Here is a 13,794-nt window from a genome sequence, read left to right on the forward strand (position 1 = left end):
AACAGCACTGCTTGTAAGAGAAAAAATACTGGGAAGAACTTTAGTGTCCTTCAACAGGAGAATGGATAAATACCTTGGTAATCATAACATATAATCGTACATTGGAATGCTATATCACAGTTAAAAGAGGTTCACGTAATGATGGGTAAATCTCAAAAACATATTGCTGACTAAAAGAAACAAGTTTCAAAAGGAGATGTACAGTATGACACTTATCGACAAAAAGCTTAAAATCATGCAAATTTGCTACACATTGTTTATGGATACATGCATATGTAGTAAAAGTGTAAAAACATGTGTGGGAAGGATAAACACCAAATGCAAGGTGATGGTTACCTTTGAAGAGGAGGGGGAGGAAGGAGAAAAAGGAATAGAATTGGGTGGGGTTCACAGGAAGTTTCAACTGTATTTCTTTTTTAAAAACCTCTGAAAAAAAAAGAGAAAAAAACAAAAGCTGTGAAGCAAGTTTAATTATAAAATGTTAAGATTCAAGGAAGCTGGGTGGTGGGACAAAGATATTTGTTCAATCAGTCAGAAGTTTAAAAAAACAAAAGCAAGATGAAGAAAATCAGAAGATTGGTTGAAAATCTGTATAAAGAGCATTCTAGGTCCCCAAGCAGTCAGGTGATTATCCCATTTCCCCACTGGCCCATCCCATTTCCACCCCTTCCTCCATCTCCACCAACAGAGATTCATTTTCTATACACTCAAACCCAGCGGAAGGCAGTGGGGAGGCACAGGGATTATAATGGCTTTAAGTGGAAGTGGGCTGGAACTTTAAAAGCATTCTTAAGACTCTGGGAACACTCATAGCCAAGTTTATAAGCCCAAAGCAACTAGAGGATCCTTCTCTGGAGAAAAGACCAATATTGACATATGAGGGCCCTCTATGAAATCTGGCACATCATCAGTGCACCTTAGAGTGAAGTCCATTAATACAGTGCTTCTCACTACATAATATGCATTTGAATCACCTAGGGATCTTGCTAAGATGCAGATTCTAAATCTGTAGTTTATGGTGGGACCTGAGATTCTGTGTTTCCAAAAAGCTTCCAGAGGAAGCCAATGCTGCTAGTTCCTTTTAAGTAGTAAGGTGCTTGTCAACACATCTTGCCCACACACTTCAGCCTCCACTCAGCTTTTTGGAGTCTCATCCCTAAATACGAACAAGCTGCTAAAGTAACCAGACTTTTGAGGATGGCCATTAACATAAATGAGAGAGATGAGAAAAGAAAAGAAAGAAACAGAGCAAAGAGCAGTTTTTAGAGAAAAACTAAAAACAAACACACTATAGTATCCTCAGAAAGAAGATATTCCTGTCCATAAAACATATAATAGCCTCAGAAAGAAGATATTCCTGTCAATAAAACAAGGATAGAATATGGGAAGGGGAGTTGGGGAAAAAAGGTCTTGGGAATTAAAAATAAGAAAACTGAAATTTAAAATGGTTGAAGATAATGACACGGAAATATCGCAGAAAAATAGAACAAAAACAAACAAACAATGGGTACAGAGTTTCAGTTTTGCAAGATGAAAAGAGTTTTTGAGATTGGTTGCATTACAATGTCAATAAACTTAACACTACTGAACTGTACACTTAAAAATGGTTAAGATGGGCTTCCCTGGTGGCGCAGTGGTTGAGAGTCCGCCTGCTGATGCAGGGGACACGGGTTCGTGTCCCGGTCCGGTAAGATCCCACATGCCGCGAAACGGCTGGGCCCATGAGCCATGGCCGCTGAGCCTGCGCGTCCGGAGCCTGTGCTCCGCAACGGGAGAGGCCACAACAGCGAGAGGCCCGCGTACCGCAAAAAAAAAAAAAAAAGGTTAAGATGAGAAATTTTATGTTATGTACATTTACCACAATTAAAAATAAAACAAACAAACCCAAAGAAACAAAAAATAGAAGAAAAAAATGAAAGGATCAATCCAGAAATCTAACTTCTAAATAACAGGCATTCCAGAAAGAGAACCAAAAAAAGTGGAGGAGAAGAAATTATCAAGTAAATAATCAAAGAAAATTTCCTCCAAAACTGAAGTACATGAGTTTCCACTCTGAATGAGTGCTCAGTACAAAACAATTAAGAGTCACAGCAAAGCATATCATTATAAAATTTCCAACCAACAGCCTAAAGAGAAAATCCTAATGCTTCCAGAGATGGAGATGGAGAAGATGTAACATACGAAGGATCAGGAATATGAACAGGAATCAGACTTTTTACAATAGCAACCCTGGAAGGTAAAAGAAAATGAATAATACCCTCAAAATTATGATGGAAAATTATTTTCAAACTTGAATTCAATAACCAGCCCAACTATAAATTCAATTACAAATCAAGTATTAGAATAAAATTAAGACATTTTAAAATATGCAAAGATCCCAACAACATATCCCCTATCTCTCTTCCTTACAAGGTTACTAAAGGAGGTGCTTTAGCAAAACAAATAAGTAAATTAAGAAAGAAGAAGGCATGGGATCCATGAAATGGGCAAAACCAGCCCATGACAGCAACGAAGGAAAATCCCAGAATGACAACTGTATAGCAAGTCTAGAGATCAGTCAGCCCAGATTGAAACAAGAGGAAGGAGGCTCTGGGACAAAGACTCTAGAGAAAAAAATGGAATTTATGCATTTGAGTATATGGAAAATATTGCTAGAGTTTTGGACAGAGTCTTGGAACACTTGCTGGGGTGGGGGCAGCCAACTGTAGATAATATAGAAAATTGACAAGTGAGGAAAAAAAGGCAATAATTAACTCTAAGAAAAATGGAGGGCTGTATAATCTAGAAGGCATGGTTGTACTACCTTTATTGGCTCATTAGTAAACAGTATTCACAAACATAATTTAAATGCTGATTATTGGTTTAACTAAAAAGTTATATAAATGTGGAGGTGGAGAACAGAAGTGATAGACTCATTCATGTTCTTATCTATCACGGCAGGAAGTCAACAAATAACCCTTAAAATTAACAAATCAAGAATTAGTAGTATACACATTTATTTAGATATATGGATCTAATCTGGATGAGTATCTAAAGGAGTTGAGGCTATTGCCTCTAAAGAGTAGGCCAGAGAACTGCTTTTTTCATTACAAGCCTTCTAGTATATGTATATATATATTAAACTATGTATGCGTATTATTTTAGTTCAATAAACAACGTCAAAATATTAACATATTATTTGGGGGTATCCGCAATGTCTCGAAGTTTATCCATGGCCGGTAAATAAATCCGTTTTGAAGGGCTCTCTGGGCCTCGCTGACAAGAGCTAGTTTTTTGCTCATTTTCTGCATTCCCCATCCCCCGCTTTCCTGGGAGCACTTAGCATAAAATAAATCAATACATGTAAAAATAACTCAAGTTTGTCAGATCCTCCCTGGAGAAGGAAAAATGCAAAACAAGGCACACAGGCAAAAGGTACAGACGCAGCACAAAAATGAGTTCATTTCCCACATGAAGTTGAGTAAAAAAAGTATGTCTCTGGCAGAGGTACTGGAAGGTAAGGGTTTCAGAGGCAGAGAAAATCATGTTCGGGGCACCTTGGAGGCAGCTCCCGGCAGAGAAATGGAGGCATGACAGGAAACCAGGTAGGTTTATTCACTTCGGTGACTTCTCATTCCTTTCCTTCCTTGCCCTTTTAACACTCTGTAGTTACATAAATTGAGTTTGTAGTCCGTTTCCTTTACCAGACTATGAGCTCCACGAGGGGGGGACCTCATCTGTTTCACGCGCCACTGTATCCCCAGCGCAGAGCAGGAGCCCATTAAACATCTGTGGAAGAAATGAATGCACGATGGTGCCGCCGGACAGCCATTAGTGTGGCATGAGGAAGGGTCACACCGACAGCAAACAAGCTGAGAGCAAAGAAGCCGGCTGGGAGATGACAAGGGCGAGCTTCTTGTAGGGTCTCTGAAAGTACAAGACGGGAAGAGTGGAAGTAAACCTTTGGGGAGTGCGGGAGGGAGACGGCGGACAGTGAGGCAGGCCTCGGGGAAGGACAGCAGGGTAGGAAACACACTAACCACAGCCAGTTGGAGCGTCTATGGGAAAGTGGAGTTCGAACTAGCGGCACCGCACATGCGCATGCGCGGCCTCCGCCCCCGCCCGGCGCGCCTGCGTGCGCGTGCACGAGGGGTCGGAGCGGAAATGGCCCCGCGGGGCCGCGCGTCCGGGCAACGAGCGGAAGTGGGTGTGAGAGCGGAAGTGGCCGGCTAGAGCCGGGGGCTGGGCGGGGACCGGGCTCGTCAGTGAGGCGGCAGCGGCGGCGGCGGCGGCTTGGCAGGCGGGTTCAGGCTTCGGGGGCCAGGTCGGTCGGGTGGGTGGGTAGGTGTCTCCACAGTGAGTGCGTGCGCGGGCCAGCGCGCGCGCGTTCCCTTACCCCCACCCCGATCCCTTTCCCCTTCTCCCCTAACCTCCTACCCCACCCAGCTCCCCTCCTCAGGGGGCAGCAGGGCCGCTCCCTCCGTCCTTTCCTCCTTTACCCACCCTCACCCGCCCTTGTTTCTCCTTCCCCTGCCCGGGGCAGCCGCCGCCATGATCCTGCTGGAGGTGAACAACCGCATCATCGAGGAGACGCTCGCGCTCAAGTTCGAGAACGCGGCCGCCGGGTGAGCGCGCGCTGGGGGCCGGGGGCTGGTGGGTGGCGGGGGAGGCAGAGTTGACCCCTGCTAATCGTTCAGCCCCCCAGACATGGAGGAGGGAGGTGGGAGACCTGGCAGGGTGTGGGGACTGCCCAGGCGGTGTAGACGTGGGCGGTGATTGGGCGCGGTGGGGTGAGGGGCAGAGATGCGTGGGGAGAGGCTCAGAGGAGGGATGCGGAAGCAGTGAGTGGACAGGAGAGCGCGTGCCAAAGTGCAGGAGACCTGTGGGACGTGAGGGTAGCTTGGGCCAGAACTCTCGCTGGAGGATCCCATTGCCCGCTGGAGCGAGCAGGGGACCACTTCCCTCTGTATTCCCCGTCATTGTTCAGAACCCGGAGAGAGCCCATTTGGGATTGGATTGGAAGGAGTTTTCAGGAATTCCCAGGACTGGAGGAGGAAAGAAGATGCAGGCCCAGATCACCACCAGTCTTCTCGTTCCCCACCCCCCACCTTGTCTAAGGGAGCGGGAGGGAAGACTGAAGGCAGGCCCAGCCTTGCAGCCGGAAAACCCGATGATCTCTCTAGTTTACCTTCCCTGAACCCAGCTGTGAGAGACACTGGCCATTTTGTTACATTTCTCAAGCAAAGTTAGTCGTCCCCCACATCCACAGCCCTTCCTTATCGCTCTTCTGAGGTTCTAATAATCCTTTCCTCACCCGCTGTCCTCTATCTGGTTGTTTATCTTTTAAATTCTTATACCATACCCCTGGTCTGTGATTTCTTCTGCAGTAATTCTGGCCTAGATACACAGTTAAAAGCCTCTAGAGTCTGTTAAGTTCTTAGATGAAACCTGTTTTTAGCCATTGGCTTTTTTAAAAGTGGGCTTTAGGACATGTTTCAAAGGCACCCTTCTCTGTCAAACACAAGAATCAGTAGAAGACAACCTCTTCCCCCAAAGCTGCTTTGCTTTTGTAATATATTTAAACCAAGGAGTTGGTTTTAGCTTCTAATTTCTGGTGGCTTGTGGCCAGTGCCTTTGCCTCATTTCCCCATCTGTGAGGATGGGGCTTCACATCTTGCTTACACAGTTGAGGAAATAAGTGCAAACCGTTTCTGGTGAACTGGGAACTAATAAAAAGAGCAAGTGCTTGGAGAGCCACAGATGGAAGAGGATTGGTGGAGGGGAAATTCTAAGTGGACATAATGAACTTGTGGCTTGGAGGCATTAAAAAAAATACTTATAACCCACTGCTTAAATTGAATATATTGTCTGTCTCTTTTATAAGGCCACAGATTTTATCTGTAAAGCAAAGCACAACGTTTCTTGAAGTAACACATACAGTGAGCAGTAGCTACTGTTTCCTGCCAGGGACTGCAGTTGCTTATATTTTAGGCTAACTTGCTTCGTGTCTTCAGCCTCACTTACCAGTTGCTTTGCATTTTAAATGTTCAAACGAATCAGCTTAGTGGCTTATTTTGGGTGATTGCTCTGTCCTTTTTTGAGCAGTGTAGCACATAGGAGGAAGTTAAATTAACTTCTGCATTTTCACAGCTGATCTCAAGTGAATTCTCAAGTTTAGACTAGCAAAAAATGAGACCTGGGTGGTTATAAGCTGATCTACAAGATAAATGCCTGTGCATTTCAAGTAGAAGCATGCCTTGTGGTGTAGGAGTACCTTCACAACTACTTGTTTGTTAATAACTTGTGATTCTGAAATGTAGCCCATAACTCAGAGCTTCAGCTCTTCTGCTTTTAGAACATTACTCTTAAAAAGAGCTACTAACCATTTCAGTGGGAGTAATGTAGGCACTCAAGTCTGGAAGGCATAAGTTAGAACTTCTGGGACTTTTTTTTACAAAGTATATGTTGTAGCGATGTTGAATATTGGGGCAGGGCAGCAAGCTTTGTCTTTTCTTCTGGCTCTTCTTCCCTTTGAGGTGTGTCTTTAAGTAAGTGGGCTCAAAACGTATTCTGCTGTAAAGCACTTTGAAAACCTTTGAAAAGAGACTATGATATTCAGCTGAGGAGGTAGGGCTTTCCTGGGATTGCAAATGTAACACCTAGCAGAAGCCTGTTTCTAGACGGGGTGTGAATTTCCAGGCATACCAGTAAGGTGAGGCAGCAGTAGAGTAGTTAAGAATTTATCAAGGTGCATGCCTAGCCAGAGCTTCCAGAGAAGGGTGACTAGTGTGATAATCATAAACGTTGGTAGGCTTCTCCCAGTGCTCAGCACCAGGCAGGAACAGGAAAGGGGGACCTTTCTGAGAGCATTGGCAAAGTTACAGAGGACCAAAGGGGTGACACGTGTTGGGGTGGAGATCAGAGAAAGATTAAAGAAAGGCAGTAGTGCTGAGGAGAAACCCTGGGGATTTGAAAGGCTTGGCCCTTGTGGGAACATGCTGGGAGAGGTCAGCTCCACCCTGCTTTACACTTCTCAACAAACCAGTTGGGGAAATTAGGTTCTGAGCAGCCTTCCCCAGAGTGAATCTTCCATCTCCACGATGTCCAATAATGATAGCCAGTAACAACATGTGACTAGTTTAAGTTTAAATAAAAATTAATTAAAGTGAATTAAAATTAAGTTTCTCAGTCACACTAGCCACAGTTCTAGGGCTGAGTTGCCACATGTGGCTAGGAGCAGCGGTATTTGGGTAGCAGAGATGTAGAACATTTCCATTATTGCAGAAAGCCTGCATTTGGAAATGTAGCACTGTTCCAGCTACTAAGAACATAAGCATGAGATAGATAGTCTTAAAAATAGTTCTGTCGTATATACTTTAGAATACTGTTAGAGTAATTTTCCTTTTGAAGTTGATCTTATTTTAAACGCCTCTCAGAGCATGGTAATGGATTTATGACAGGTCCTTCTCTATGGGCCTCTCATAATGTACCCATGCGAGAGTAAATTGCAGCCTCGAACCATTGCCCAGCCTCCTTACCTGTGGACTGTGAGCACTGAAGGGTGTTGTACAGTATGAAACAGAAGAGAGTGATGCCTCTCATATCATCCTGCTGGGTCTTCTTGCCTGTGACATCCTACTGAAAGTCTAAATTTCCTTCGAATAAAGCAATTCTGTCATCTAAATTGTTTAAGAATACATTTGGGGACTTCCCTGGTGGCACAGTGGTTAAGAATCCACCTGCCAATGCAGGGAACGTGAGTTCGAGCCCTGGTCCAGGAAGATCCCACATGCCGCGAGCAACTAAGCCCGTGTGCCACAACTACTGAGCCTGCGTGCCACAACTACTGAAGCCCGCGTGCCTAGAGCCTGTGCTCCACAGCAAGCGAAGCCACCACAGTGAGAAGCCCGCGCACTGCAACAAAGAGTAGCCCCCGCTCACTGCAATTAGAGAAAGCCCACGTGCAGCAGCGAAGACCCAACACAGCCAAAAATAAATAAACTAAAAAAAAAAAAAAGAATACATTTGGTCACGACACCCTTTTAATTTGGAGGCAGTTCCGACAAAGCCTAAGATTCATTCCAAACGATTTACCGTTTTTTTTTTTTTCCTACCGCCCTATTGGGAAGGTGGCTTATTGGAATGATTTCTGTATCCTCACAGAATGATAGTTATTGGTAAATTGACTGCAGATAACCTCATGTGCAGGTCTTGTCAACAGCATTTTGTTTTTGTTTTTTTTAATCATTTAGGAAGTATTACCCAGGCCCCCAATTAAAGCAGAAGTAATCTGGCAAATTAATTTAATTCTTTTGTTAGTATATACACACCAAGAACCTTTACAGCCTCAGAAACTAGGCTTGTCAGCTTAGCTAGAGTCCAAAATTGAGGAAATGCTGTCAGATGCAAATTGCTGTTGATTTTAAGTGCATGCTGGCTCCTTGCCACAGCTGTGCATATTGTGGGGAGCTGTGGTTCTATAAGGGGGAGTGAAGCTCAGTAAGCAGGCTGTGCCAGTTGGGGTGGGCGAGGACTGTGGGAGGAGAAATTTGAGAAAGGAATAAATTAAATCTTGCTGATACCTTGTTCTCATTCCCAGATATGCTGCATATGTCCTCAGAGAGACATACTGGTTTGAAGTGATTTGGAATTAGGACATTGTTTAAGCATTTAGAAGAAATTGGATGTAGTGGCTGACTTGCTGAGACGATCTAGTTGGTCTTTTTACAGGTCACTGTAGTTAAACACTGCTGCCCACCCTCTGGCTGCCTTGGGACCACTTTGGGCATCAAGCCCCAGAGCTGCACTCCCTACGTGTGTACCAAACCTGTGACTCCTTAGGGGCAGGGCCTGTGGTTTCATCATCTTTGTTTTCCCAGCATTCTCACTGTGTGTATAGTCAGCTTAATAAGTGTTTTCTTGAAGCAATGGATGAAGCCAGATAGAATGGTTCTTAGTTTCTTTAGCAGTTTATCACTTTTCTGACATTGTGTGAATGAGCTTTTAGACCCTCTTTGTTCTTATTTTGAGACGTGGCTTAACAGAGAGTAGGACCACCCACTTCTTACCTAACATGATCCATTTTTCTAGGCTTTGCTCAAAAAGGAGGATGGGAGCCTTAGAGAGGACTTAAAGGAGAGTAATCAAAAACTTTATGGTGAGATGATGAGCAGAATTCAATAATTCCTCTAATTCAGCTTGTGGAAGGGATAACTAGAAGAGGGACACAAATGCACAACGGGGAACTGGATGCATTCGGGAGTAAAAACTCCAAAACCCTTAGTGAGGAAAGAGGATTGGACAATAGCAGTTGCCAGGAGTTCTTTATTGACTGATTAGTGACATTCTAGAAGCTTCCTTAGAAAAAGGATAAAAGGAAATTTTTTTCTAAAGGATTTTAAGAATGGCTCTTGAAACCCATCTGAATGAATTGAATATGTTTTAGTGTCTTGTACTGTCCAGTCAGTAACCCTGAGGGCTTATCCAGGGGGCTTTATTCTAGGATTCCAGACATTACAACAGTCTGACAGTAATATGGTTCTGTTTCTCCTTGTTGTGCTGACCAATTCCTGATACTGGGAGTTAACCACACTCCCAAAACCTCTCTCAACCATGACTCCAAAGTCTGATCTCTGATTCTACCTAGAAGAAAAACTAATTCATTGATCACCTTCTATGAACCAGGCACTTTACTATAAGCTTTAACGTGGTTTTGTTCCATTTCAGAGTGTGCCTGGGTGACAGCAGTTCCAATAATACAGTTGACAAAACTGGGGCTCTTGGGAGTTGGAGAGGGGGTAGACGTATATATTAAGCATTGTACAGGCACCCTTCCCCGGTGATTCCTGGTATGTCACACACAGAACATGACCATACCTGTGGCACATCTGGGTAAATGGTCTAGCCTAGAGATCCTGCCTCTGGGCTGCCCTAAGGGCTGTGGGGATCATTATCTCAGCATATCTATAACTTAGTCACAAGACCCTGATTGGGAAACTTTGCTATCCACATAGCATCTCGGTTAGTCTTCACAACAACCTTGTGTGGTAGATGCTTTTAATCTCCGTTTTCTAGAAAAGGAATTTTAGGCTCGCAGACGTTTGAGTAACATTGCCTGTGGTTACATAGCCAGTAAGGGACAGAACTTGAGGTGAAGAGTCAACTCTGAAAGACATGCTTTTTCTGTGATTAAACTCACCCGCAGCATCTGAAACTTTAGCAGACAGTGGAACAGAAAATAACGATTTACCCTTTTGGCCTATTAAATGGTACACTTTCTCCCAGACCAATCTTATTCCCTTCTAGCTCCATGATTTTAAACCACAAAAGTAAATAAGAAACACCTGGTCTTGGAATTGAGTCATGGCCCTGTCCTGGTGTATTTCCCGCTCTGTGCAGTCTCCATGTTGGGGCACAGAGTTCTCAGACCTCTGACTCCCAGCTGATGCCTCAGGAGGACTCCTTTGGCCCAGTGCTCTCCTCAGCAGCCTGCCTCTCTCCTCTCCAACCTTTATGCAGCCATAAATAGTAAGCTAAAATATTAATGGCAGTGATTTGACAAATATTCCCAAGTCAAGCAGCAAACCACGTAGTATAGATCTTAGAGACTTCTCCCAGTGGGGAGCTGTGCTCAGGGAACTTTACGGCTTAGAGAAATGCAGGATTTCTGAGTCAAAATGTTGGAACTCTAAGGTTTTTTATCTATACTTGATTTTTCTCGGTCTGTTGATGAAGTGAGAAAGTGAGGAACTCAGTCCTTCCTTGGCTGAATTAAAGCCCAAAGGTTAAAAACAAACAAACAAAAAAACAAAACCAGCCGCCTACTAAGTGATACAATGTGGCCTTTTATAAGCCTCCACCCTGCCTCTTTGGCACAGCCAGCCTTCCTCTGAAAAATGTGCTTCAGTGCTTCCTCCCGTTGTGCAGCCTCTTAATATTTCACTCAAGCGGGCCGTAGATTAACGTGTCTACTTCTTCCTTGGCTCCTGTTTTCTAGAAGAGAAAAATGGTGGTTGGCCAGTCATTGCCTTAGTCTCCAGGCTACAATTTCAAATGAAAGATCAGAAACAACTTAAATTTTTATACAGTTCTTTTCATCATATTCCGAACTCACTGCTTGTCCATAAACCCACTTGATGCTTCGATTCTCAGACACCCAAAATACTTTATCTAAGTCACATATGGATGGATGGCTTTGAAGAAGCAGAGTGGAACTTTGTATGTTATTTGTATAGGCTGATTTTACAACAGGGCTAACATATGCTTAGGAGAGGCCAGTTTCCTTGAAAGGCATTGTTTAGCTCTGCTGCAGCTTTTTAACAGTCATAAACCACGTTATCTATTCCATTATTTCCCAGCAACTCTGGAGGGTAACTCAGTCTTTGTTCCTTTTACAGGTAAGGGAGCGGAGATAGTAAAAGAGATACGCACTTGATCGTGAGGTCTTGAGCAAGCTAGGCAAGAATAAATATGAAAATGTGTATATCTTGTCTGCTGGCCCATAAAACAAAGTGGAATCATTTGAGTTTTAAGGTGTTAGCTGATAAAACTGTAGAGTCTTCATTCGATTCCTACCATTGGGCTTTGAGGAGAAGTGAGGAAAGCATGTAAAGTAGCTTTTCACTGGAGGTTAATTGACTGTTATTGTTTATAGCTAGGATATATGTCATGCTTTCTAGGTAATAACGCAGCAGCATTTATCAAATAGAAGTCCATGTTCCAGGCTCATCTGGGAATCGCCCAGAAGGTGTTAGACTGTCTTTGCCTTCCAGGATAAGTTCTTCTGTGTCTGTTCTCTTGTTTTATCTTTAGCAGTTGTGAGAGGTAGGTAGGATCATTTGTGTTCTCCCATTTCATAGATGAATAGGCAAGAAAAAGAAGGTGTGTAGTGTTAATTTGTCTGAAAACATGGTCCTGGAGAAAAGGCTGAAGTTGGAAAACAGGTGTCTTAACTGTTCTCAGTGATTTCGCAGTGTTATTTTGTGCTACACTTTATGGACGTACACACTGGAATTTAAAAACAAAACCAAAAAAACTAGGGTGGAACCAAAGAGGGCTTCACGAAGGAGAGTGGTGAGTACTTCGCTCATGTAAGGGAGAGGGAAAGATGTGTAGGAAGACAGATTGTCTTCGAAATGGAATAGAACTGTATCGTTTATAGCCTGAAATCATCCTTTCACTTGAAGTAAATTTAAACCATTCTATGCTCTGTTTAGCAGTTTTCCTGCTGAGTGTGCTACCTCCACTGAGTATGTCCCGTGGGGGAGGGATTGACCAAAAGAGGGCATTTTGTGGGTCACATATACAAACGTCTATCATGGTCTTAAGGAGTTGAGAATTGAAGGTGAGCACAACCACAGCAGAGATTCCAGCTGCAAAACAAAAGCTTTATCTGTCCTGCTTCCTTTTTTCAGTCCTCCACCCTAAATAACTACAGAGGTTTAGATGCATAAGAAAATGAATTGTGTACCTGGATCAATGGTAAGTATAAGATTTTTACAGGATGGTCCGATCTTAAATAAAGCTCAGGAGCCTTTTGCAAGTCCCCCTGAAGGCAAACAGCAATATAGTTATATTGTTTTTTGGCTGTACCATGCGGCACGCAGAATGTTAGTTCCCTGACCAGGGATCGAACTCGTGCCCCCTGCATTGGAAGTGTGGCGTCTTAACCACTGGACCACCAGGGAAGTCCCAGCAATATAGTTATCTTAACTAAAGGACTTGTTTTGTTTTGCAGAAACAAACCAGAAGCTGTAGAAGTAACATTTGCAGGTAAGTGCCTTTATCTCACCTACTAAGAAGAAGGCACAATATAAAAAATAGAAAATAAAATTCTTCCTAAAATAAGCTTTTTAGGGCTACTATCTTGATTGTCTTTGTGTGTGGAGGGGGGGGTCTTTATTTTAGATGATTATTCCATGGATTTAGTGAGCTATATAAAGTTGCCTGCTGATATCTTAGAAGTTTGGGTTTAATTTTGTGGTACAAACTAAGGTTTTTTAAATTTGGAAATATTTTGTTATTATCTTTAACCATCATCTTAGTTTGCCTAGCACTAGAGGAGTGGGGAATCACAAAAGTGCTAGAGACCTGTTCCACAAGTCAGAGAGAGATGTTGCTGCTTTCTTTTCCTAGAAAGAATTAGGTATTGATACTACTCACTTGCTGTGTGAACTTTGAGGAGTTGGATAGTTATGCTCTGTAGAAATGAGGGTACTTGGCTAGATGATCTTGGAACACTTTTTGCAGCTCTGAAGTGCTGTGACTTGGAGGCCAGGCACCATCCCCTTCCCCTCATACTAACTAGCAATGCCAGATCTCCCTAAAGTAATTACACTCAGCACCTGGTTTCAGGAACTACAAGAGAGGGGAGGCCTGTGGAGTACAGAAACTTAAGGGATAACCAAATGCAGTGTGTGGGCTTGTTTGGATCCTAATTCAAATAAGACAAAAAAAATTTTTTTTTTGAAGCTGAAGTCTTCTTTATTGACAGAAGCAACAGAACATGCGTGGCAAAGGTGGCCACAACGTCCCAACACAGCACATTCTGAAATTCAAATTAGACTTATTTAAATGTGGCTCCATTTGATTCCTTCAGCTTGGTACTATGATGATTATCTGTGCACAGGGATTCTATATTGAAAAAACCTCACTAACATCGCCACTGTCACTCAGTTTTTGGAGACTAACAGCTTGGTCCAAATTTTAAAAAAGGTAATAGGCTAAAAGACAAAAAAAAAAAAAAAAAGTCAGCTAAGCTATCAGGCCTAATCAAGAATGGCTTAATATTATTCATTCTCTTCTTTGAACGTTTTA

The 13,794-nt window shown here is 43.2% G+C and overlaps 1 protein-coding gene, 1 long non-coding RNA gene and 1 other non-coding gene across 5 annotated transcripts in view; 2 read left to right on the top strand and 1 right to left on the bottom strand.

Moving 5' to 3' along the window:
• Positions 1–452: 452 nt before the first annotated feature.
• LOC117201213 (uncharacterized) lies at positions 453–4,129 on the bottom strand. Its single transcript, XR_004483194.2, has 2 exons — positions 4,020–4,129; positions 453–3,906 (listed from the first exon to the last, which is right to left on the bottom strand). It is a non-coding gene; the product is annotated as an uncharacterized LOC117201213 (long non-coding RNA).
• Positions 4,130–4,151: 22 nt separating this feature from the next.
• Positions 4,152–13,794, top strand: part of ARPC2 (actin related protein 2/3 complex subunit 2) — a 42,140-nt gene continuing 32,497 nt past the window's right edge. Inside the window, exons 1-3 of one of the 3 annotated variants that reach the window (XM_049712648.1) lie at positions 4,152–4,303; positions 4,523–4,604; positions 12,716–12,750. In XM_049712648.1, coding sequence (XP_049568605.1) covers positions 4,531–4,604; positions 12,716–12,750 — 109 coding nt within the window. In that variant the 5' untranslated portion in view covers positions 4,152–4,303; positions 4,523–4,530. The remainder of the gene's footprint in view (positions 4,304–4,522; positions 4,605–12,715; positions 12,751–13,794) is intronic. The other 2 variants (XM_012533236.3, XM_049712649.1) reach the window with 2 other exon arrangements.
• Positions 7,417–7,553, top strand: LOC117201905 (small nucleolar RNA SNORA42/SNORA80 family). The gene has a single exon (XR_004484047.1). It is a non-coding gene; the product is annotated as a small nucleolar RNA SNORA42/SNORA80 family (small nucleolar RNA).

The sequence above is a fragment of the Orcinus orca genome, chromosome 7 (genome assembly GCF_937001465.1).
Source record: "Orcinus orca chromosome 7, mOrcOrc1.1, whole genome shotgun sequence".
Lineage (NCBI taxonomy): Eukaryota > Metazoa > Chordata > Mammalia > Artiodactyla > Delphinidae > Orcinus > Orcinus orca.